At 43.4% G+C, this 26,819-nt stretch overlaps 1 protein-coding gene across 3 annotated transcripts in view; it reads right to left on the reverse strand.

Annotated features, from left to right (window-relative positions):
- The window catches only part of si:dkeyp-97b10.3 (uncharacterized), an 81,049-nt gene extending 57,436 nt beyond the window's left edge, over window positions 1-23,613 (reverse strand). For 2 of the 3 annotated variants that reach the window (XM_048542826.2, XM_059651059.1), the window contains exon 1: window positions 23,190-23,384. In XM_048542826.2, coding sequence (XP_048398783.1) covers window positions 23,190-23,227 — 38 coding nt within the window. In that variant the 5' untranslated portion in view covers window positions 23,228-23,384. Of the gene's footprint in view, window positions 1-23,189; window positions 23,385-23,581 lie in introns of those variants that run through there. The other variant, XM_048542828.2, reaches the window with a different exon arrangement.
- Between the last annotated feature and the right edge of the window lie 3,206 nt (window positions 23,614-26,819).

Genomic DNA, 26,819 nt, shown 5'->3' on the forward strand with positions numbered 1-26,819 from the left:
CCATTCGGCCCATCAAATCTGCTCTGCCATTCTATCATGGCTGGTAAGTTCCTCGACCCATTCTGCTGCTTTCTCCCCGTAACCCTTGGTCCGCTTAACTATCAAGAACCTATCTAACAGTCTCAAATGTACTCAATGGCCTGGTCTCCACAGCCTTCTACGGCAGTGAATTTCATAGATTCACCACTCTCTGGCTGAAGAATTGTCTCCTTACTTCTGTTCTGAAAGGTCTTCTCTTTACTCTAAGGCTGTGCCCTCAGGTCCTAGTCTCTCCTACCAGTGGAAGCATCTTCCCAACATCCACTCTGTCCAGGCCATTCAGTATTTTGTAAGTTTCAATTAGATCTCCCCTCATCCTCTCAACTCCAGGAGTATAGTCCCAGAGTCCTCAAACATTTCTCTTATGTTAAGCTTCTCATTCCTGGGACCATTCTCATGAATCTCCTTTGAGCTCACTCCAGGGCCAATACTTCCTTCCTGAGATATGGGGCCCAAAACTGCACACAATATTCCAAATATGGCCTGACCAGAGCCTTATAAAGCCTCAGTAGTACATCCCTGCTTTTATATTCAAGTCCTCTCAAAATAAATGCCAACACTGCATTTGCTTTCCCGACTACTGACTCAACCTGCAAGTTTATCTTGAGAGAATCCTGGACTAGAACTCCAAAATCTCTTTGCACCTCAGACTTCTGAATTTTCTCCCCATTTAGAAACTAGTCCATGCTTTTATTCTACTTGCCAAAGTGCATGTCCTCACACTTTCCCACTTTGTACTCCATCTGCCACTTCTTTGCCCACTCTCCTAACCTGTCCAAATCCTTCTGCAGGCTCTCTGCCTCCTCAATACTACCTATCCCTCTCCACCTATCTTTGCATCGTCTCAAAACGTAGGTAGCTTTGTACCTAGATTGTACCTAGGTAGCTTTGTACCTAAGATAGTGTTGTAAGTGGTGACTTAAAAACTTCTCATTGTACTCATTTGAGTACATATGATAATAATTCAATTCAAAACTCTAGAAAATGGAGGAGCGTGGTGGGAAGAGCATACCCAACATCAGCTTCTTCCTGATGGCCACCTTAGTGTGTGGTTGCATCAAGCTGTGTGCAGACCCTTGGTATGCAAACACCAAATGTCCCTAACTACTGAGGCTTGACAGTGCTGTGATGGGACTGGCCTTGCTGCTGTTCCAAATAGTTCGGCTGTTCCATATCACCAATCCTTTGTGGAGAAATTTGCAAAGAAAAACACCTTTGAGCAAATGTCCATCAGGAAGTGGTCAGCATGCAGTATCCATGACACCCTGCGGGAAAACGAGAGGCGGATCCAGCCACATGGTTCCCTAACCAGACTGTCAAAGTCATTTGGCAGAATGCCTCATCACCAGAAATTCCCAACAAGCACCTAGACATCGCTCAGTTGGTAGTGAGAAGGGCACTACCTGTGAGATCCTTCACATACGCCTGGACGCTCTGTGGCACGGCACGCTGCCCTCGAAATGGCTGTCGGGTGTAGAGACTGTCACACATTTCCTGCTGGAATGTGCCTTTGCAAAGGATACCTGGAGGAAGATGCAGTTGTTTTTGTTGAGGTTTGTCTCAAGCAACCCCGGGACACAGGACTCTGCTGTATGATCGCACATTGAGACAAGCATCAACTGCTTCTGGAGAGCCACCAACTCGGTGAAACACGCTCTTTGGTCGGTCCTAAACTGCTGGTCTTCCAGAGCAAGTAGTTGACTTTGACCAAGTGTTGCAGTCTGGCACAAACCCAGGTCCAGGAGTACATGCTGAGGGACACACTAAAGCTTGGGACTGCTGCCACCAAGGCGCAGTGGGGAAATGACTACTATCTGAGATCTTTCTGTTGTAGTTAAGTGGGGGCCCATTCAGTTGGTCAGCCCTCCCAGTATCTCAAATGCATAAAAATTTAGTCTGATTCAAGTGAGATTTGCCTTTAGTGTGTTTGGATAGAATCAAACTCCAATGTTGTTTGTTTCCTTGATATGTTACTGTTACTATGTATATATAAAGTTTTTTTAATGAATAAAGTGTAGTTTTGAAATTTAAAAAAAAAGCAAACCAGCCGTGTAGTCAACTGAGCTAAGCGATAAGCTTCCATTGAAGAGACAGTTACCTAAAATGTAACCTTTGGAATTGAAAGTAAATATTTGAGCTAGTTAAATGGTTGGTTAGGTAGTGAATGCACTTCAGTTCAGATCAGGACACGCAACGATCTGTCCAGGTGCCTCAAACAATTAACTGTATGTATGAATAATAAAGTAGAAAATGCTGGAGTAACGCAGCAGGTTTAGCAGCATCTGAGGAGAGGAAAAATATTTTACATTCAGTGATCTGAATTTCTCTGGCACTTTTTGTTTTTGTTTCAGATATTCAGCATCTACGATTCTTTGTTTTATATTCTATATGTATTAATAACTTGGATAATACAGTGGAAAGCCATCAACCCAAACTTGTTTTGATGGCATAGTAAATAGTGTAGATGGAAACAGAAATTAGACAGGAGTGTAATACTGCAAAGAGATACCATCAGATTGAGAGAGAGAGTGAAACTATGGCAGATGGATTCAAAGCAGGTACAGAAATGATTTGTACTGAGTGAGTCACTGGCACGAGTGATCTGCATTGAGGGCAGGTGCAGGGATATTGCAGTTTCACCAGGGAATAAGGTCACACATGGGTTTGGATGAGGGTTTTAATGCAGTGTACAGATAAAGGCTGATGGGAGGGTATTCTTGGTACACGGTAGGCCAGAAAACTCAGCATCAGTGTCAGGGGGCACACACAATTACAGCTCCATTTTGGTGCAAGATTTTGCACAGAGTTTGGAGCCCATCCTTTCCAGTGTGGAAGACCCAGTCACCTCCCTGAGAAGACCTGCAGATCTGGTCATGATGCAGGATCTGAAGGTTGATGCCTGAGCTTCCATTGCAACACCTTAAGCTTACTGCCTACAAGCTTATTGCTGTTATAGTGAGTGCGTATGTCAGTGTTCAGAGTTTTGCAGTGGGCCAGAAATTGTCAAGCAGTATATTATCAGGATTGCTGAGGGAAGACCCCAGAGAATTACCTGTTGTCCCAAGAGGCATATTCCTGCTGTTGTCTCTCAAGATGGCATCATTGATCTTCACACCATTATCACTCTTCAGACCAACGGGCATAGTGTGACAATAACATCTATGAGTGGGACCAAATAGGCTGTGCAGAATGCTTGCAATCATAACAAGTCTTTAGCATCTACACCGCAACTTCCTCTCTTTTTTAAACAACTTTAAATGACACTGTAAACTGCCAAGCACTTCTGCAAACTCAAAGAGACAAGAGAAATTAATCAATAATTTTTCAGAAAGTGGCAAATAGCCCTGGTGGGGGTGCAGGGTGGGGATAGGGTGTTGGTTCTTTCTGCCGCTAAACATGCATTTCAGAGAGAACACTAACTGAACCACTGATGTTGAAAATGGTCATGCTGGCATCAAATCAGCGTATAGCAGCAGACTTCCAGTGCCTGCTCCAAAAGAATGGTGCTCCTGACTTCCCTGAAATGGAATGAGCCATGCCAAGAGTTTGTGCTGATGTGTGGCAGATCTCGTTTTGGCTTCGGTACAGTCAACCTTGTTTCCACTGCTGGGGTTATAACCTTGAGGTCACAGATAGACTCTCCAGGAGAAAAGTTTGGAAACACTTTTCGAAATTGTGGTATATTTATCTCCAGATATGTATTAGCTTCAATTTGTAATTTTAAATAGGCAGTTGACACATTTTTGTTAGTCCAAGGATATGAATTGAAGATGGATAGCTTAAGGTTGGATACAGCAACTTCATTGAATGGTAGATCAGGCTTGAGGGCCTGAACTGATTTACTCTTGTTCCTATGAGGCTGCTCAAAATACAAGTTAAATTTAATGGAAGAATGAAATGATCAAAAAAAAGAGTATTTATACTTTAAAAAAAGCAACATTCAGATCAATGTATGGGAGGTTAAAAGTACTTTCCCCAGAGATGCTTTCCCTTTCCGTGTGATCTACCTTTTTTTGCCGACAAGAATACCCTGCAGTCTCTGGTAAGACCAATAATATATTATCTCTGATGATCATTAGGCAAGTTCTCAATGACTTTCAATTCCACAGAGACTTAATGCTTTGAAAATACTTGGCAAAAGGTCAGAAGAGCCATCCCACATCTGCAATTCGTTATTACACTTGAAAACGGTTCATTGCTTCACAACCAACTTGGAGATAAATGTCTGAGAAATGTCAGCAAAAAGACTGTTAAATAATTGAAAATGTTGGAAAGCGAAAGGAAACTATTTAAAAGTAAGTCCATCAATGTCTGCAAAGAGAAATGACAGATTGATATTTCAAGTATACCTTTCGCCAACTCTGAAAACAGAATGTTAGCATTGCTGTAAAAGAGAAGAAAATGGAGCAAAATGGGGCAAGCGGTAAAATGCAATGACATGCACAAACTAAGTGATGTGAATGTGATGTTTTGTAAGATGATTATACTTAATAATGGCTTTTTAAATTCAAGGTAAAATGGGGTAGTAAAGAAGTCATGTGATCTGTTCTGAATTGGGCCTGACAACATGTCTGTTCAATGTGGTCACCATGAAAATGAGGGGGCAAGAATTATTTGGAGCAACATGCAAAGTTTCCAAACCTGAAATAAAGGCATGATTTTTTTCATATGCAAGAGAGTGAAGGAGAGAGATCTCACAGAGAAAACGGGGTCTGTCTTATGGACTAGCATTTGACATTGATGGGTGTGGTACAGGCGGTGGTGAGGCACAGGACCTGAGGCAGTAGCATCAGCAGCGGTGGCTGCAAGGCGGCATTGGAGGGCCCAGCACAGGCGGCACTAGTGACCAGGCTCAGGATTCATGACGTTGAGGGTGATCTGGCTAATTTCTTTTCCTTTTGTTTCTGTTTCTTTAATTTCTCGTTTTGTTTTTAATTATATATATTGTACAGGGAGTTCGGCTATAACGTGATAGTTGTATTCCAGTGCAGCATCATGTTTTAGAAAATGGTGCTATATAAATAACTGGGCAAAGTGGGGTTAGAAGCAGGCCATTAAAAAAGTGTAACACAAAAGACAGCACTATTGTAGCAGCTGTTCCGACAGGTTGGTCTGACTGTGACAGGGGCATCGCAGCTCCTTCTCGGATTAACATCCTCGCTATTTCCAAAAAGTGCAGGACAGTTATCCAGGTGTCCTAGAAAAAACTTATCCCTTGGTCAGTAACACAATGACAAATTGTCTGATCATTATCATATTGTTGCTTGTGGTAGAGTGTTGTATGAAGATTAGCTGCTGCATTTTCTACAAAGACTGCACTTCAAAAATACTCCAATGGCTGTCAAGCTCTTTGTAACATCTTGAAGTTGTGAAGCATGTAACCCTCTTGTAAGCAAAAAGATCTAGGTTCAAGTCCTGCCTCAGAACTCAGTGGCCAAGGAAGGTGTATTCACAAAGATTGAGCATCAATTGGTAAATTCTCCCAACACTGCCAGTAGCAGACTGTAAGATTGGGAGAGATTCCTGGTCAGCCATGTGACTAAAGAACGTTGGAGACTCTAACACCACTAGCCATAGTTCCACACTGCAACATACATGTTTGTGTATGTTGCCATTAGCAACTCCAATTCCTTCAGTGATCTTATCACCACACCGCAAGGGTATCGAGGGATAGGGAGCAAATGTTGGAAAATTAAAATGAAACATAAGTCACCCGTGATCTAACTAATTATTTAAATGGGCTGCTGGAGTCTCTTGTTGTACCCAGGTCCTATGCGTAACTGTTTCCTTTCAAGGTAAGTTAGATATATTGTTTTTCACTCTCCCCTACACCCTACTTTTCCTGACAACAGGGCTGCTGTTTCTTACTTATCAGTTTTAGTGAAGGCTGACAGGGAGAATTTCTCTGGGATTCTCAGAATTATAGTATTGTGAAGTACACTGTTAGTATCATTAGCAAAGGGCTCCTGACAGCAAGATGCCTACTTGATGGAATCACATTACAGCCAACACAAATTCGCACTTCAGACATAGCGTTCCCTATTCATTAATTGTGTTATAGCCAATTTACATTGCCAGAACATGCATTATAGAAGAACATCCTGTATTCTAAAATGGTGCCAGGCAGTGGCAATTCTGCTTGCCTTTCGCTGTACTCCTGTACTCGGCTACATGTGATAATCAAATCAAACCTAAATAAAACATAGCCACTGGCAGTCTAAAGAATCCAGAAGATTCATCCTGACAGGAGTGGGATGGGGACAGGGGCAGGGGGTGCGATAGAATCACCAAAGTGGGCCTTAATGCAGGTATTCCATTTGGTACTTCTCCAGAAACAGACAGAAATGCCCTCTGACAGTTACTTGACATAATGACTCAGCGAAACAGGGAGACACAGACCCTTTGGAAGCTGGGACAAAAACAGAAGTTGCCAAAAAAGCTCAGCAGGTCTGGCAGCATTTTTGAAGAAAAAATCAGAGTTAATGTTTCAGGAACTGCGGATGCTGTAGATCAGGAACAAAAACAGATGCTGCCAGACCTGCTGAGCTCTTCCAACAACTTCTATTTTTGTTCCTGATTTACAGCATACGCAGTTCTTTCAGTTTTTATTTCGTATTTAACTTACTGCCACATCCCTTCTAGGCATGGCCATTTTGAAGAAGTTCTGCTCCTGTCTCCGACAGGATTTCCATTCCAATCTTTATTCTTGTCCACCAACTTAATTTCACTGTCACTGTTGGTATCTGACCAGGTACTTCCTATCAAGTCCTTTGTCCGTCCAACTGCTCTTCTTTCTCTTTGGGCTCTATCCCTACCTATCGTTTACTCCTTACCCCCACCCACCACCCTATTTCTGCATATAAACCAACAAATTCCTAGCTACCATCAGTTCTGAGGAAGGGTCACCAGACCCAAACGTTAACTCTGATTTCTCTTCACAGATGCTGCCAGACTTACTGCGAGTTTCCAGCAACTTTTGTTTTCGTTCCTGATTTTCAGCATCCTCAGCTCTCTTGGTTTTTATTTGCTTTTGGAGGTTGCTTGAAAGAGGGACTCCTCCAAGTTTTCCCCAAAGCTTTTCAGATAACAATCCATTTCCTTTCAAGGTCTCCATTGATCCTACCTCCACCACACCCTTAGATAGCACTTTGCAGAACCTACTCACTCACTGCATGAAGAAGTGTTACCTCATGTCGCCATTGCTTCTTTTGCCAGTTTTGTTAATGTTGTGTCCTTGAGTCGTTGGTCCTTGTACTAATGTGAAGAGATTCCCTTGTCTGCTCTGTATAGACTTTTCAATCTGAACACCACTCAACTTTCTCTTCTCCAAGGAGAACAGTCCCAATGGCTCCTATCTGTCTACATTGAAACAGTGTGATAGGTGTTATGCCTTCGTGAGGATATTAGAAATGTGGATCAGATTTTCATGATGATTTTTACACTAGCATTGTCAGGTTCAACCTGTTGCTTGAGCTAAGGCCCTCTCTCAAGCATACACAAATAACCCACTGGAAGCACAATCCTTGGACTCCATGAGCCAGTGTTACTCACAGAGATCATCAACAACTTGTAGGTTAATTATCGATTTTAAAAGAAAAAGCAGGTCTGGTCACATGTAGAAAGGAAGACATTTCATTTTCAAGTCGAGTATGACTCTTCTTTGGAACCCTAAAGTCAGTTCTCTGAAGCGGACCTTGTGTATCACCTCTCCTGCTGCACTAAGCTTTCTCTCTGACGTGTTCAGCAGGACATTTGAGCCCAGAGACTCACTACTGGGTCCTGGTTGGATGCTACTCTTTAAAGAATGCATAGTGCCAGTATCTGAGCTGGGGCTGTGAATGTCAAATGCCATACAATTCAGGCTCTGGCACTGGTGTTTAGCAGGTGGTTGTTGTTGAGTACTTGAAAGGAAGAAGGCACAAAGGTACAATTGGCACCATAATAGGGGGAAGCAACGGGGACAGCTTCCACCATTTGAAGCCTGTAACTTAAACTACTCAAAAAGAGACTGAGAGGCAAGGAGGAGGTAGGATTTGAGAAATGTGAATTAGTTAGGAACATACCATCATCTTCTATGATCACCAGCCCTGCTGTCGACCATATTCCTAGCTGCAATGAATGCTAGGTGCCATTACTTCCTTGGGGGTTAGGACATGTAGCCATTGCCATTCCCTGCTACTGAATGCTGCTGCTTCTGATTGTGAGCCCCCTTATCCTTCATGAGGCAGGAAAGTGTGTCAGTAAGTGTGCTGCAATGTATCTGGGTGGCATCAGTACCATTGTTGAATAGCTGACAGTATGCACAAGCCGTGGAATGTAGGAGTAGGGATGACAGATGAATGCGAGTGTAAGTTTGTGGCAATGAATGTTAGTTGTCAGTTGTGCTTAGTTTGAGTTTGGTGATAGGTGAGTGAAAATGTTTGATGAATGGAACTGAATGAACGAGAGACTAGTGGTCCACTTGGAAATGAAAAGTGCTAACTTTCCTTTATATATCATTATGAGATCACTGAATTCTTTGCAGACTGCATTCTGGCCCTCAGGACGAAGCTGCTGAAATTGACTTTAATAGCCATTTGCTCCTTCTTCCTATGTGGTGTCTTGCAGGAGGATTTCCTATCCCTCATAGAGAAGAGAGTCTTTCTCATCTGATTCACTTCCTGCACTAAGACCTCAAGTACTGCATCAGAAAACCACAGAACATAATCACTGACAGTTTAACCAATATGCACTATTCTTTCTGCTCACAGGCTCTCAAACACCTGTGGTAACTAGCTGTGATTAGTACTGTCCAGCTTGAAGTGGTATGAGCCTTGTCTGACCATGGGAAAGCTGTGCAGACACTCTATAGTGCCCATAGTGCTGCATTACATGGTACTAACATTTAAATAACAAGTAACACCAAATTGGGTGACTATGATCATTGTGCCATTCCCAACCTAATTCTCCACCTTTATAATTTTTGCTCTACTTCTGTCAGTGGATTTAGAGTGCTTTCTTATACAATATTTTAAAAATAATTAACTTATATTTGAGGTTCAAATTAAGTTGCCCTGATGTAATCTCTGGCTCATAACAATCAGCCACCCTCCACAATGAAAAATAAAATCTTAATCACAGCCCACAATGATACCATGTATAGGCAGAATCATTGTGCTTTGTGCAAGTTGCATGTGGGTAGCATAACAAACTGGTTTATGTAGGTTTACCAGATTAACCCTTTTGAATAAGATCACTATGTACACCGCCCAGATGAATTGGTCACATTAGACCCAGGAATCCAGTAGCACCTAAAGGTTTCAAGGAAACATTAACAGTGAAGGAGTCGGAAGGAGATGGATAAGCTAATTTAATAAGCAAGTTAAATACTTGTGACCAACTACAAGGCTATTTTCAAAGGCTCTGGACCTTGAGACGTTGTGGCCAATATCACTAAAATTATTTTTATCTCAATTTCCTCACAGGGTAATGCAGGGAGCACAATCAGCACTTTCAAGTCCTTTCCAAATCACTGGTAACAGTGGCAAAATTTGCATTTACATAGCACCTTTGTCTATCATAGAACTACATTGTAAGGCACTTCAGGTGAACTGTAAGGAAAATCAATGTGAACAAAAGAAGGTGATCACCACAAACTTCTCAAGGAAAGCATCAGGCAAAAAATACAAAGGTGGTTTAAAGACGTAACTAAAAGTTTGATCAAGGCAGTAGGATCTCAAAGAAGGAGACAGGGATAGAGGTGCAGAGATGTTCAGAGAGGGAGTTCCAGAATTCAGGATTAAATAGGTAAAGGCACAGCTGCCAATGGGAAGAGAGTGAGTGGGGAATATATAGAAGTGAAAAGATCAAAGAATGTGGAAGGAAAACTGTAGCATTGGACGTGGCTAAAGACAGGGAGGAGTGAGATAACGGAGGAATTTGAATACAAGAACGAGGCTTGAGACTGTTATTAAGACTTTCATGTACCATTAGCCAATAGACGCTAACAAGAGCATAAGTGCTGAATGTGCAAGATTTGGGGTAGGTTATAGCATTGCCAGCAAAGATCTGGATGAGCTCAGGTTTGTAGAACTGAACAACAGAATGTAAATCAGATTACACTTAAATTTTTGTTTAATTCACTACTATTTAAAGGTGACTTTGAAGCTCCAAGACAATGAAGAGAATTGTTGTGAGAATTATTTAGTGTTAGAGGGGCTGTGTTATGATCCAGGCTGGAAAATCTCTGGTATTTCAGCCCTGAAAAGTCACAGGTGATATGAGACCTCCGAAAGAAATGGTACAGAAACAGTCAATCCAAGCTATGTTCCAAATTAAACCATAACAGCAGAATACGTGGGCACAAGTTCAAACCCACAAAGAAAACAAAGTTGGATCAGAAAATGCAGTCATTTCCTCTTTACACGAGGAGTAATTAACCCGTTAAGTACATAAGGTGGTGGAGGCAAAAACCCTGCAAATAATTGGTTGCTTTGATTCTTTTTAACAGGCGAAATATGAGTGACTGCTAGTCCTGTCAAGTTAGTTGAACATAAGCTCAATGTTTCTGAGCTCATGAACTGGCTGGTGTCACTGTGGGGCTGAGAATTTCCTGGAGTACACACTTGAGGCCATCCTCCAGCTACAGAGTTCAGGGCTTTGGAGCTGGGTGACTATCCATCAGAGAGAAGAGGCAAGCAGTATGGAAATAAGAGTGAGGTTGCTGATGCCTTGAGGCAGGGCAAGTGCAGCCCGACAGCACAGCCATATACTGGGAAAAAGACCCAGCAGAGGCACACAGCTTAGTGGGGCATTTGACAGCCAGTGGAATAGGCGATCTGTCTGCAGTAAGTCTTGCATTCTGTCTTGTCTCCTGGATGCCTGCATGAAGAGAACAGCTGAAAGGCAGCAGACTTGTTTCACTTAGGGAAGGGAGGTCAGTCAGAAGTTCTGGCTCATGTTGGATCTAATGATGCACAGGAAAAGGGATTGTTAAAATATGCTTTCATTGGTTGTGGTTGCCACTGGTTAGGCCAATGTTTATTACCCATCCATAACTGCTCTTGAAAAGCTAATGGTTAACAACCTTCCTGAACATTTATACCCCCTAATGTACGTACAGTGTGGTTAGCAATTGAGTTCTAGGAAGGAATGGCCATATAGCTCCAAGTCAGGGTGGTGTGTGGTTTAGGAGGGAACCTGTGGTGGTGTTGCTGTGCGAATGCTGATCTTGTCCTTCTAGGTGGTGGGGGTTCTGATTTTGGAGGTTATTGGGAAGAGCTTTAAGTTAGAGAAGTGCATTTTGTAGATTGAGGTTCGAGTTGAATAGACTGACATTGGTAGATTGGTTAAAATCCAGTAGCAGAATTTTAAAAGCTGGGGAGGAAGTTAAAGAATATGACCTCAAATGCAGTAATATGTGTTTTTTTTTAAATCAATCCTGTGTGTCCATGATAATAGGAACACTAAGTCAGGTTAATGCATGGTGAGAGAAATTATACAGATGGGAGTGCTTTGAGGATTCCTGGAGTACTGGGCCAAATCTATTGCAAGACAGATCTGTGTATAAGATGTATGGGTTACAATTCAATAAGATCAGGACTATCTGGACTCCATTTTCTCCCCTTTGGTCCAGGAACTCCCCACCTACGTCCATGACACCACCCACGCCCTCCACCTCCAACAGAACTTCCAATTCCCTAGCCCCAACACCTCATTTTCACCATGGACGTCCAGTCCCTATACACCTGTATTCCTCATGCAGATGGCCTCAAGGCCCTCCGCTTCTTCCTGTCCCACAGGCCCGACCAGTCCCCTCCACCAACACCCTCATCCGCCTAGCCGAACTCGTCCTCACTCTCAACAACTTCTCTTTCGATTTCTTCCACTTCCTACAGACAAAGGGGGTAGCCATGGGTACCCGCATGGGCCCAAGCTATGCCTGCCTCTTTGTAGGTAACGTGGAACAGTCCCTCTTCTGCACCTATACAGGCCCCAAACTCCACCTCTTCCTCCGTTACATTGATGACTGCATCGGCGTCGCCTCTTGCTCCCCAGAAGAGCTAGAACAGTTCATCCACTTCACCAACACCTTCCACCCCAACCTCAAGTTCACCTGGGCCATCTCCAACACATTCCTCACCTTCCTGGACCTCTCTGTCTCGATCTCAGGTAACCAGCTAGAAACTGATGTCCATTTCAAGCACACCGAATCCCACAGCTACCTAGAATACACCTTCTCCCACCCACCCTCCTGCAAAAATTCCATCCCCTATTCCCAATTCTTCCGCCGCATCTGCTCCCAGGATGAGGCATTCCACTCCCACACATCCCAGATGTCCACGTTCTTCAAGGACCGCAACTTTTCCCCTACAGTGGTCGAGAACACGCTTGACCACGTCTCCCGCATTTCCCGCAACACATCCCTCACACACCACCCCAAGAGGATCCCCCTCGTTCTCACATACCACGCCACCAACGTCCGGATACAACGCATCATCCTCCAACACTTCCGCCATCTACAATCCGACCCCACCACCCAAGGCATTTTTCCATCCCCACCCTTGTCTGCCTTCCGGAGAGACCACTCTCTCCATGACTCCCTTGTTTGCTCCACACTCCCCCTCCAACCCCACCACACCCGGCACCTTCCCCTGCAACCACAAGAAGTGCTACACTTTCCCCCACACCTCCTCCCTCACCCCCATCCCAGGCCGCAAGATCACTTTCCATATTAAGCAGATGTTCACCTGCACATCTGCCAATGTGGTATACTGTATCCACTGTACCCGGTGTGACTTCCTCTACACTGGGGAAACCAAGTGGAGGCTTGGGGACCGCTTTGCTGAACACATCCGCTCGGTTTGCAATAAAAACTGCACCTCCCAGTCGCGAACCATTTTAACTTCCCCTCCCATTCTTTGGACGACATGTCCATCATGGGCCTCCTGCAGTGCCACAATGATGCCACCTGAAGGTTGCAGGAACAGCAACTCATATTCCGCTTGGGAACCCTGCAGCCCAATGGTATCAATGTGGACTTCACAAGCTTCAAAATCTCCCCTTCCCCACTGCATCCCAAAACTAGCCCAGTTCGTCCCCTCCCCCCACTGCACCACACAACCAGCCCAGCTCTTCCCCTCCACCCACTGCATCCCAAAACCAGCCCAGCTCGTCCCCTCCCCCCACTGCATCCCAAAACCAGCCCAGCTTGTCCCCGCCTCCCTAACCTGTTCTTCCTCTCACCTATCCCTTCCTCTCACCTCAAGCAGCACCTCCATTTCCTACCTACTAACCTCATACCACCTCCTTGACCTGTCCGTCTTCCCTGGACTGACCTATCCCCTCCCTATCTCCCCACCTGTACTCTCCTCTCCACCTATCTTCTTTTCTCTCCATCTTCGGTCCGCCTCCCCCTCTCTCCCTATTTATTTCAGAACCCTCTCCCCATGCCCTTCTCTGATGAAGGGTCCATGCCTGAAATGTCAGCTTTTGTGCTCCTGAGATGCTGCTTGGCCTGCTGTGTTCATCCAGCTCCATACTTTTTTTAATCTAAGATCAGGACCAGCCTCACTGGAGGGTTAGTTAAGCAGAAGCCTTTAAACCAATTGGTAGGTGATTGGGGCACCAGGCCAATGCATCAGGTGGGGGATAAAAGTTGTACAATGTTCTGGGTGAGAAAAACGTTATGGGATTAAAAAGTAGGTCAGAAGTTAATAAGATTGGACAGGGGCATATGATGCAAATTACAGTAGGTTCGCAATGCATTAACATAAGTGACCAAAGTGAGATTGGTAAATTTCAGACACAGGTAGCCAGATGGGACTGTGATTTAATGGAAATAATTGAAACTGAAAAAGAAGAAATTGGAAACTCAGTGTTCTGCCTAACTATGTATTCAGGAAGGTCAGGGAAGGAAAAGAGGGTGGGGAAGAATCTCGCAGTGTTGATCAATGACACTTGTTACAGCATAGAGAAAGATGATGTATTTGAGGGCTGAAAGACAGAAACTGGTTGATTAGAAATAACAAACAAGTGATCAATTCCTAGTAGATAGCAGCAGACCAAACAGTGGAATCAAGATAAAAAAAGACTAATTTTCAGGAAAATTTCAGAGGTGACAGTATAGTGATAACAGGAAACTGCAATTAACTAAATATACACTGGGAAATTAATAGTTCAAAAGGCAAAGAAGGAATGAATTTTTAAAACACGTGCAAGAGATTCTTCTTAATCAGGATGTTTCACGCTGCAATGAAGTTGTGCTAGATCTAGTGATAATGGGAACTGCAGATGCTGGAGAATCCAAGATAATAAAGTGTGAAGCTGGATGAACACAGCAGGCCAAGCAGCATCTCAGGAGCACAAAAGCTGACGTTTCATCATCTGATGAAGGGTCTAGGCCCGAAACGTCAGCTTTTGTGCTCCTGAGATGCTGCTTGGCCTGCTGTGTTTATCCAGCTTCACACTTCATTATCTTGTGCTAGATCTAGTTCTAAGAGTGAAATGTAGCATGTTTCAGGGGAACTGCATTTGAAAAACAGTGATCACTATAATAAAGTTAATAGTAGTTATGAGAAATGACAAGTAAAAATCAAATGTGAAAATCTTCAGTTGGAAAAGAGTTTACTTCAGTGAGTTTGAAAGGGATTTATTTTGGATCAATTATAATCAAAGATTGTTAGGTAAATCAGTAAATGAGCAATAGTAAGCCTACAAATTGAAATAATTTGACTATCATATTTACACAAGATAGAAAAGAAGTGCATCCAAAGATGACAATAGAGCTTAAAATTAAAGAAAATAAAACTGACTTCAGATCATTTTTATGTTTACAATTGTACATACCGGTGAGAATGTAAAGGGTAATAACTATGTCAATCTATGGAAATAGGCTAATAGATGATATAAACAGAATTCAAAAGTCTTCTATAAGCAGATAAACATTAAAATCTAGTCAAATGAAGGGCTGAACCATACAGGTACCAAGGAAGATTTTCAAGCAGAGGCTGAGATACTAACTTAGTACTTTGCATATGTCTTCATTAACCATAATGCAAGCAAAGTCACTGTAAAGAAAATGGTCATCGAGAAATAGGTAGAGATAAGAATAGGCAAAAAGAATGTATTTAAATAGTCAGTCGTATTCAAAGTAGAAAAGTTACCTCGTCCAAATGGACGAATCCTAGTCTAAATCGTTAAGGGAGTGACGGTCAAACTTGTACGGCTCTGCCACATTTTACCAATCCTTATGTAGTAATGCCAATATTTGGGTTGCACAGTGGCTCAGTGGTTAGCACTGCTGCCTCAAAGTGCCATCAACCCGGGTTTGATTCCACCCTCAGACAACTGCCTGTGTGGAGTTTGCACATTCTCCCTGTGACTTCGTGGGTTTATGCTTGGTGTTCTGGTTTCCTCCCACAGTCCAAAGTTGTGAATGTTAGGTGGATCGGCCGTGCTAAATTGCCCATAGTGCTCAGTGACATGTAGGTTAGGCGCATTAGTCATGGGTTACAGGGTCAGGGGATGGGTCTGGGTGGAGATTCTCTTCAGAGAGTCAGTATGGATTTGTTGGACTGAATGGCCGGTTTCCACGCTGCAGGCATTCAATGGATTTGTTAAAAGGAGATTTAACTGACTTGATTTAATTCTTTGAAGAAGTAACAGAGATGGTGAATTCACAAGGGAAGTGATTGATGTTGTGTAAATAGACGTACAGAACGCATTTGACAAAATATTATGTACGGTTATTGGTAGAAAAATTGAGGCCCATAGCACTGAAAAGGCACCAGTGGATACAAGATTGGCTATTGGACAGATAGCAGAGGTTAATGGGTGCTTTCCAAACTAGATAAATGTGCAGTCATGTACTCTGATGTGGGGGTTCAAAGTTCACTAAATAACAAGCCAAACAGCCTCCGGCCATGCTGTAAATATCTAAAATTCACCAGTTCTTTATTAATAAAAAAGCTGCTAGAGAAAATTGAACTGCTTTCCGCCACTACAATCTTCAGCTCACTGACCGATGTCTCTCTTCCCAACTTCCTCACAGTATATCATGTATATGAAGGGATGCAAGCAGTGTTCAAGGTGAAAAAGTATATGATCATGCAGGAAGTCGAGACCCTGCAAATAATGTGCCCTTTGGTTGGTAGAAATAAAGTTACAGCTGAGCACATACACTGTTATAAATTGGTTTTGAGTTCTATTGCAAAAAATCACAAAATTAAAGGTTTATTTACATACATGTAATGCTTCCAGAAAGATGTTGTTTAACGATCAAGTTTACAGCTTTGTTTCAAATTCATGAGAAATAGCTACCAACAAAAACAATGTTTTTCTAACAATTGGTACTTGTACCATCAATTTGCAAAATGAAGATTAATATTAGAAAACATTTTATGATGAAAAATCTCTGCTTAATTCAGTAAGATACAAGTGTTTGAATTCATAGCTTTATTGTGCACTTGGGTTTTCAGATTTTAAATTGACATGGTACTGGATTGGAAAACTGCCAAACCCTTTCCACATGCATAGTGAATTATTTAAACAAATTTCATGTTGATGGTTATTGATATTCAAGATCTTCTACATATTTGCCTCATGAATGGTGAAAGGTCACTTCTGCAAATTGTCAGAAATGGGGTTGAATAGCATTGGCTTTCAGTGTTTAGAGCACTACATTGAGTCCTGCGCCTGGTAAATTTGCATTTCAGGAATTTGCAAGGATTTGGCTCATGAGAAACCCTTTTGTTGCAAGTTCTACAATTCTGTGCTAACAAACAGGCTCAATGACTTGGTCATGTTAGCAATTTTGAGCAGAAGCTCAAATTTAACCTTTGGACGCAGGGCGGAGGGATGCGGCCAGCAGAATTTCCCACAGTAGTGAACTTCAAGTAGAACATAGAACAATACGGCGCAGAACAGGCCCTTCAGCCCTCCATATTGCGCCAAACTGTGAACTAATCTAAGCCCCTCCCCCTACACTATCCCATCATCATCCATATGATTATCCAAGGACTGTTTAAATGCCCCTAATGTGGCTGAGTTAACTACATTGGCAGGGCAGGGCATTCCACACCCTTACCACTCTCGGAGTAAAGAACCTGCCTCTGACATCCGTCTTAAATCTATCACCCCTCAATTTGTAGCTATGCCCCCTTGTACAAGCCGACGTCATCATCCTAGGAAAAAGACTCTCACCATTCACCCTATCTAATCCTCTGGTCATCTTGTGTGTCTCTATTAAATCCCCTCTTAGCCTTCTTCTCTCCAATGAGAACAGACCTAAGTCCCTCAGCCTTTCCTCATAAGACCTTCGCTCCAGGCCAGCAACATCCTGGTAAAGCTCCTCTGCACCTTTTCCAATCCTTCCACATCCTTCCTATAATGGGACGACCAGAACTGTACACAATATACCAAGTGATCATCAGCTTTTGTCATTTACCAATTTGCAACAAATCAGCCTCTTTCAGAAGATACGCACAGTTGAAGAGGGATATTTAGCAGATAATTTCAGATGAGCAAACCACTCAGGTGACTCTTCAAACTCACTTTTCTAGTGGGCAACCACATTCAAACCTTACAAGGTAATGGGAGATAATGGGGAAATAGGAGTGCTGAATTGCTCTACAGAAAACTGGAGAGACTCAATGGGTTGAATAGCCTAACTCTGTGGCAGGCTGGCTCTATGACTCATAACGAACGTTATTAGCGTGAGAAGTCAGCAACACATCTCCGACTCATTCCTCCATTGAGTGTGGTTTCCAATGCTGGAGCAAAATCATAGAATCTCCTCCAAGTATATGACATTGATGAAGGTCCAGACCTTCCAATAGGAAGACAGCCATTGCTGGAGTTACATGTCAGGACCATGTGAAGGTTCTGACACAGCTGACTCTATAGGAATTACCTGGTAAGTTGAAACTTCCGATTAGCAATTAATCGGCATCTGGAAGCCCCCAAAATAGTCCTAACTCTAAATGAGTGTCAAAGAATTTGAAAGATGCTGATGCTAATACGTAGCCAAGAGCAAGAAGAATCAAAACCTGATTTTACCCTTAAATAACGATTAAACTTACACCCCTCAATAGAATTGCCTTCCCCCAACATCTCACCATCCCCCCAACCTGACTCCTGTGGACAAGGGGCCCTTGGATAAGAAAACTGACAATATTCCCACAACATTGTTGTTCTCATCTTCAATGGCTGATGCTTTGTGAAAGACCAATAGCTGTTAGAACAGCCTTGTTAAGTTTTTGGGCGCACTCTACACATTCAGTCATATGTAGCAGCACCAATCAAGTGACTATCCAGGATTTTGGAAAGCTTCCTGAGTGGTGCTTCAAGTAAGCATCAGTATTCCAACAAAATGGTGGTGTGAAAGCTTTGTAAAGTCATCAGCTGAGCCACTGCTTGTAGTCACTAGGATGTTAGTAGTGGGGAATTGTCTGATGTTAGTACGACTGAAGATTACAAGTTAATACGCAGGGATCATGATAAGCCATGATTTGGAGTCATGATGAGAAAAGGTTTGGAGAACACTGGTGCAGTCTTTCCCAATATCAATACTTTCATGGGCAACTCTGTCTGTAACATGTGGTTAGGTGATGTCATCAATTTAACAGAAGCCTCAACCCAGAATCATTCCATTCAGAAGGGGCCATTCAGCCCATTGAATGCCACCTACACTATTCCCACTTTCCTGCACTAAACCATAGTCTCCAATGTTATGACACTTCAAGTGCTCATCCAAGTACTTTTTAAAGGTTTCCGTCCTCAACCACCTTCTAAGGCAGTATATCCAGACACCCACGACATTTTGGATGAAAAAGGTTTTTCCCCAGATTCCTGCCAAACCTCCCATCTTTCACTTTAAAATTATACCCCTTGTCATTGGTCCTTCAACTGAGGGGAACTGCTGCTTTTTAGTCATCCTGTCCATACCCCTCATAATCTTGTACAGCTCTACCACATCCCCCCCCACCCCCCTCCCCCAAACCTTTGTAGTTTTATAGCATGTCTTTCAGGCCTTGATCATTTTAGTAATTGGTTACATTGCCAACCATTGGGGTCACCTAAATGCTGTGGAACTAATAATTCTTCCATCAAGCACACCATCTATGATCCTGACAACGTGGACTGGAGTGATATATACTGATGCAACAGTACTTTCAGAAATGCTGGTTTCCATGAAGTCGCTATGTTAGATACAGCAGATGTTCTGCACAAAATGCATACACATTTCATTCTGTGAGGAGCTGAAAACTGACTCCGTTGCCAATTTATTCTGGCAAGAATTCTTCCCACAAGCAGAGGACGCAACTTCAGCTGTTATGGGCAAAGATCCACATGGGGGCTGACAGTCACGAGCCATTTTCAGCTAATAAGTTCTCTAATGCAATAGCCATAGAACATGAGCTTTGAATTAATTGTCATCACTCGGACTTGCACATAGAGAGTAATTTCAATAGAGAAAGACATTTCGTAGAAGCATATGTAGTTAGAAATTGAAACCAATGGAGATATTGGACATGTGACGAAATCACTATTCAAACAGAAAGGAGAAAACACCATGGCAATGTCTCTACCAATCATAGCTAACTTGTTAACCAAACAGAACTCTTCTCTCATACTGTATAAATATTTTTTTCCCTTTACCATGATATTTGTTGCTAGTTATACTGGTGAGTGCAAGAGGTAAAGCTTCAACAGAATTTGTCCAATCTTTTCAGCAGTATTCAAGGACAATATTATCAAATTATTACATTAATCTTCCTGATTTCTGCACTTTTCTAGGGAAACAGGTTCCAGATCTCTCATTCCGAACTGGGAAAGTTTATCGATTCCACTTCCAATTCACCCTGCCTTCATCTTCACTTCGTCCATTTACGACTCTTGCCTTCCATCCTTGACATCTCTGTTTCTGTTTCTGGGGATAGGTCCACCACAAATATCCATTACAACGCCTAACTCCCACAGTTACCTCGACTATACGTCCTCACATCCCACTTCCCGTAAAAATTCCATCCCATTCTCCCAGTTTCTCTGTCCCAATCTCAGCTGTTCTGATGATGCCACCTTCCACTGGGATGGTGGTGGTCCGGGTGGGGGGAGACAGCCTGAGAAATATCCACGGCTTTCCTCAACTGAGGATTCCCTACCATCATGGCCGACAGGGCCCTTAGCCATACTCGACCCATCTCCTGCACTTCTGTCTTCATACCCTTGTCTTCTTTCTTGCAACAGCGATAGTGTTCCCATGGTCCTCACTTACCATGCCACCAGCCTCCTTATCCAAAGGACGATAAGCTGCCATTTTTTCCACCTCAATGGAATACCACTATCAGGCACATATTCCCCACTCCCCCCTTGTCAGCAATCTGCAGGGATGATCCCTCTAGAACCCCCTGTTCCACTCCTGCTCCATTCCCAACATCATCTCACACCTCCATGGCACCTTCCCATGCAATGGCAGAAGGTGTAAATACCTGCCTCTTTACCTAATCACCCGTAACTATCCAAGGCCCCAGACACCTTCCAGATGAAGCAACAATTTACCTGCATTTTACTCAATCTAGTCTACAGTATTCTTTGTTCACAATATGGTCTCCTCCACATTGGGGAGACGAAATGCAGACTGGACAACTGCTTTGCAGAGCATCTACGTTTTGACTGCAGAAATGACCCCAAGCTTCCAGTTGCCTGCTACTTCAACACACCACTGTGTCCCCACATGAGCATTTCTGTTGCAGGCCTGCTGCTCTGCACCAGTCTGGCTCAGTGCAATTTCTAAGAACAACTCCTCATTTTCTGCTTGGGAACCCTCCATCCTTCGCAACTCAACATTGACTTCAACAATTTTAGAATCTGATTGCATCCTTTCATGTTATTTCTCTACCCCCACACAGGCAGACCTGTTATGATATAGGTTGCTTTTAGCACAGTTAACCCATTTGCACCCACTCTCAGGCCTACTACCACATTACATGATTTACTTTCAGCACAGACTGCCCATTGTCTGTTGCCCTTGGCTCTCATAATTCGGTTTCTCTTCTGTCCTGGCCTGCCATCCATAATCCTTTCATTTACCTCCCACTTTCATTTCTCTCTCCTTCTGAGCTCCATTTCCACCTGGACCAAAAGCATTAACTCTGCTTTCTTCTCACAGATGCTGCCAGACCTAATTAGTTTACGCAGCAATTTCTGTTTTTGTTCCACTTGCACCTATCTGCTCATCTCTCCTTACCCTGCTGCCCTGCCCAAACATATCTTCAATATAAATACCACAGTTTCCTAGCTGCTATCAGTTCTGATGATGAGTCACTGGACTTAAAAGTTAACTGGGCATTCTCCCTACAAGTGCTGCCAGGCCTACTAAGTTTCACCTTCAATTTATGTTTTTATTTCCAGTTCAGAACGCCTTTTAATTCAGGACGTCTAAACTAGGCGTCAGTCCAGCAAATCTCCCTGAGCCCTTTCTATACGCTTGTAGTATGCAATCGTAGTGCACTTCAGTTCTGTAATACATTGTCCAGGTAATACATCACAGCAAGCTATTTGTTTTGGCACTGTACTGCTGTGCTTCAAATTTACCGACTATGTGAAGCCGAACAAAAGTCAGGCATCATGGAACCTAGCCTTAAATGCACACCACTTCATACCCTTGTCTTCTTTCTTGCAACAGCGATAGTGTTCCCATGGTCCTCACTTACCATGCCACCAGCCTCCTTATCCAAAGGACGGTAAGCTGCCATTTTTTCCACCTCAATGGAATGCCACTATCAGGCACATATCCCCACTCCCCCCTTGTCAGCAATCTGCAGGGATGATCCCTCTAGAACCCCCTGTTCCACTCCTGCTCCATTCCCAACATCATCTCACACCTCCATGGCACCTTCCCATGCAAAGGCAGAAGGTGTAAATACTTGAATAATGGAACTTATACCTGATTTTTTTAGACAGCCTATTATGTAAAGATTCTTGTTTGTTGTTATTGGAAGCTGTGTCGTTGCTTCTTATAACTTGTGGAACTAAATGTAGCAACCTTCATAGCACACTGACGAATCCACCTCTCAATAAAAGCAATTCGAGCATAAAAACTCGAGAACCATAGAGATAGGTGTTGTAGCTCTGCTGATTCCTGGTTACTTCTTGAAGTGTGACGGCCCTGAGGTTTTCGATAGAATAATGCATACTTTCTTGCTACAGAGAGCGGTGCGTTTTTCCATCGTTTACTAACGATTGCAACAACACAAAAGCAGCTCGGCTGCAGCGCTCAGGGAAATCAATCTCCGCCAGGTAACATCGCTATATCCTTCAGGTGCAGGTACGTCAGTTTGCCAGGTCTCAGTCCGTAGGCTTTACTTTAAATATCAGTTTTACGGTGAGCTTTTGGCACGCAGCCACGCAAATAAGTGTCACTGCCAGCGATCGTTTCTTTACTATAGCGCACAACAGCGATTCTGAGGACAATAATTAAGTGCATTTAATGGCAGTAAGAAACGCCAGTAGAGAGAATAAAGCGAATGTTTGCAGCACATTCCAAAATGTAGCTATGAATTTTCATTGTCAGGATTCCAGGCGCTTTAGTTCCATTTCTCTACATGTCCCTCCGCACAAACCTGAACTCACTGCCAGGGATCAGGTAGGGCAGTGCCCACCCTCTGCTCAGTGCCAGTCTCTAATGCACGTTATACTGTAAACAGAGGCACATCACCTGTACTACGGGTGAGCTTCCGGGCAGCGTACTCAACCAAGGAGTTCCTGGGGGCAACCGAACATGTTTTTGTTCATGAAGTCATCTGCTCTCGTCGTAACATAGATCAGGGTTGTTTCAAGCGTGGGGTTTGCTCGTTTACGACTACCGATTGCAGTATTAATAATAAGTCTTTGTTCGAAAAACATGGCGCCAAGGACAGTGAATGAGACACACCACGTTGAATTACCAAAACAATAATAATGGAAACAGGAACTTACTCAACGTGAAAAATAACAACCTCTACATTCCCAAAACAGCCACCTTTCGAGAGCATTTCTGAACATTTCACTGTGATCAGACACACAATATAATTGTAAACAACTATATTCAATTTTTTTAACGATTAGCACAGCACACACACAAGCACATAGGATTTAGCTTGAGTTTTCTGTGAAGCTAATTCCTCACCGACCTGGCTTGCATTTCTTCAACGGAGCAGTCTGCAACCATCTCTATCCATTTAGTGCACAAGCCTGGGATGCCTTTTACTTTAAAATAGAAATATATCTTTAAAGCGGATGGCGGGAAGGGAGTTGAACTTGTCTTTCCGTGAGGACAGTTGCAACCGCAGAAAGAGAGGGGGTGTGCAGAGAAAGCGCTGCTATTGAATCGGCAGGAAGCAGAGCGAATGAAGTGTTGGAATAAAGCCAGTGCACATTGAATACAAGGAAAAGGAGCTGTGGAATACTGCGAGATTGGTGACAGCACGGATCGAGAATGGATTACCTGCTGTGGATGTAAATTACGTTGAGCTAGGAGTCACCAATGTCCGAGTTGAAAGGTAGTACAAAAGATCAAACTTACGACCATGGGTACGGCATGACCCTTTTAATGCCTGTCTCTTTGTGGAGTTCATGGAAAATTCCTTATTTCAATCCTAGTCCACACTCTTTCTCCGGCATGTGGAATAAATCATTGGTGCTGTTTCTCTCTCCACTTTGGAATTGGAAAAATGTATCAATTTCAATTTTTACCCTGCCCTCACCGTCACCTTGCCCAACTCTGACTCCCCGTTCCCCGATATGTTTCTATTTCTGGGGCCAAGTTGGCCACCCTTGATTATTACAAATGCTCCAAATCCTACAGGACTAAACATCCTGACACCCTGCTTCCATTCTCCCAGTTTCTCCATCACATTTGTTCAAATGATGCTACCTTTCCAGGGAAGTTTCAGAATTTTCCAACCATTTCCTCCACCAAGGAGTTGTTGTTAACAGGGCCCTTAGCTGTGGCCGACACATCTCCCACACTTTGCCCTCACCCCTTGTCTTCCCTCCCACGACAATGATTGGGTCACCCTGGTCCTCACTTTCTGATCCAACAGCCTCCCGTTCCAAAGGATCATTGCTGCCACTGCCTCCAGTAGGATACCACCACTGGGCGCATATTTCCCTTCCCTCATCAGCATTCCGCAAGGACCATACCCTCTAAGACAGCCTGGTCTATTCCTCCTCCACTTCCAGCATCTCCCCATACCCCCATGGCACCTTCCCATGCAATCACAGAATGTAAAACACTTGACTGTTTATCTCCTCCATCCTCATCATCCAAAGTCCACTGACAACATCCTGGTGGTTACCAGCGATCAGAAATTCAACTGGACTCACCATATAAATACAGTGGTCAGAAGAAAAGGTCAGAGGCTGGGAATACTGCAGCAAGTAATGCAAGTAAAGCTGTCCATTATCTGCAAGTCAGGAGTATGATAGAATACTCCACATTTTCCTGGATGTGTGCAGTTCCAGCAACACTCAAGAAGCCTGACACCATCCATGACAAGGCGGCGCTCTTGATTGGCACTATATCCGCTCCTTTACCCACCGACACTCAGTAGCAGCAGTGTGTACTATCTATAAGATGCACTACAAAAATTCACCAAAGATCCTCAGTAAACACCTTCTAAACCTATGATCACTTGCATCTAGAAAGACAAGGGCACAGACAAATGGGAACATCACCACCTCCGAGCTCCTCTCCAAGCCACCCACCATCCTGACTTGGGAGTATTTCACCATTTCTTCACTGTCACTGGGTCAAAATCCTGAAATTCCCTCCCTAATAGCATTGTGGGTCAACCAACAGGAGGTGGACTGCAGAGGTTCAAGAAATCAGCTCAGCACCACCTTCTCTACAGCAACTATGGACGGGCAAGAAATGCTTCCCCAAATAGTGATGCCCATATCCCGCCAAGGAATAAAACAAAAGGCCCCAGACACACCTCCCAAGTGAAGCAGCAATTTATCTGCACTTAACTCAATCTAGTCTACTGTATTCACTGCTCACAATGTGGTCTCCTCTATGCTGGGGAGAAAAAAAACGCAGACTGAGTGACCACTTTGCAGAACACCTACATACTGTCAATAAAAATAACCCTGAGCTTCAAGTTACTTGCCACTTCAATGCAGCACCATATTCCCAGGCTAAACATTACTGCCTCAGACCTGCTGCAGTGCTCTAGTGAGGCTCAGCAAAGCTGAAAGAACAACATCTCATCCTCCAATTGGGCTTTTGCAGCTTTCAGGACTCAGCATCATCTTCAAATACATTATATATCTTTTACCCACCCACACACCCAAGCCCTATAATGACATGGGTTGTTCTTAGCATAGCTAACACATTATCACTCACTCATAGATAATAAAATGTGAGGCTGGATGAACACAGCAGGCCAAGCAGCATCTCAGGAGCACAAAAGCTGACGTTTCGGGCCTAGACCCTTCATCATGATGAAGGGTCTAGGCCCGAAACGTCAGCTTTTGTGCTCCTGAGATGCTGCTTGGCCTGCTGTGTTCATCCAGCCTCACATTTTATTATCTTGGAATTCTCCAGCATCTGCAGTTCCCATTATCTCATCACTCACTCATAGTCGCCTTTATCACTTATCTGGTTCTTCACCCTCCACCAACCTGCTGTGACCAACTGAAATCAGAGATAATGGGAACTGCAGATGCTGGAGAATCCAAGATAACAAAGTGTGAAGCTGGATGAACACAGCAGGCCAAGCAGCATCTCAGGAGCACAAAAGCTCTCTGATGAAGGGTCTAGGCCAGAAACATCAGCTTTTGTGCTCCTGAGATGCTGCTTGGCCTGCTGTGTTCATCCAGCTTTACACTTTGTGACCAACTGAAATACTATCTTTGCCTCAAGTGGGACCATCTGTTTTTTCCACTTTGGAAGTTAACACACCATTGTTGTGACATTCTTATATTCCGATCACTTAGTCTGCACCATCAACACCTTTTCTCCCTCAGCACTCCAACACACCCTCCCACACTATTGTAGAAATGATGCCCATTCCACACTTCACGTCAGCTCTGATGTAGTCTTATTGGCCCGAAACATTAGCTGGCTGTCTCTCCACAGATGCTGCCTGACCCACTGTGATTTCCAACAATTTCTATTTCCAGTACAGATTTCAACATTTGCAGTAATTTGCTTCAATCACCTTTGCCTAGCTGCTTGCAGCTCTAAAGAAGAGTCACTGGATTCAAAACATTAGCTTGCTCTCTCTTCACAGATGCTGCCAGACCTAGTGAGTTTCTCCAGCAACTCTGTTTCTGTCAAAGTGTGTAAACACAAAATAATGTAAATACTCAGCAGGTCAAACAGTGTATGTGGAAATAAACAGATACTGTTTGAGTTTGATGACCTTTCATCAGAACTTGTTTTCATTTCGTTAAAGGGCGGAAACAAATTTTGCTTTCACTACAAAACCTGTAGTGAGTGTTTTAATTAGAATATCTCAAAATTGTGGATTTCAATGAGTGAGGTCCAGATTTTGCTTGAAGAGTGGATTTTTATTTAATATGCTGTTTAAAAGCAAGAATGCATTTATGGGCTGTTATTGTTTTTTAATGTTTTTTTTAAACAGAAACAATCACAGTGCGGGTCTAGGCCCGAAACGTCAGCTTTTGTGCTCCTGAGATGCTGCTTGGCCTGCTGTGTTCATCCAGCTCCACACTTTGTTATCTTGGATTCTCCAGCATCTGCAGTTCCCATTATCACTGAAACAATCACAGAGCTTGTTTGAATGACCTGGATT

This window comes from Stegostoma tigrinum, chromosome 14, assembly GCF_030684315.1.
Source record: "Stegostoma tigrinum isolate sSteTig4 chromosome 14, sSteTig4.hap1, whole genome shotgun sequence".
Classification (NCBI taxonomy): Eukaryota; Metazoa; Chordata; class Chondrichthyes; order Orectolobiformes; family Stegostomatidae; genus Stegostoma; species Stegostoma tigrinum.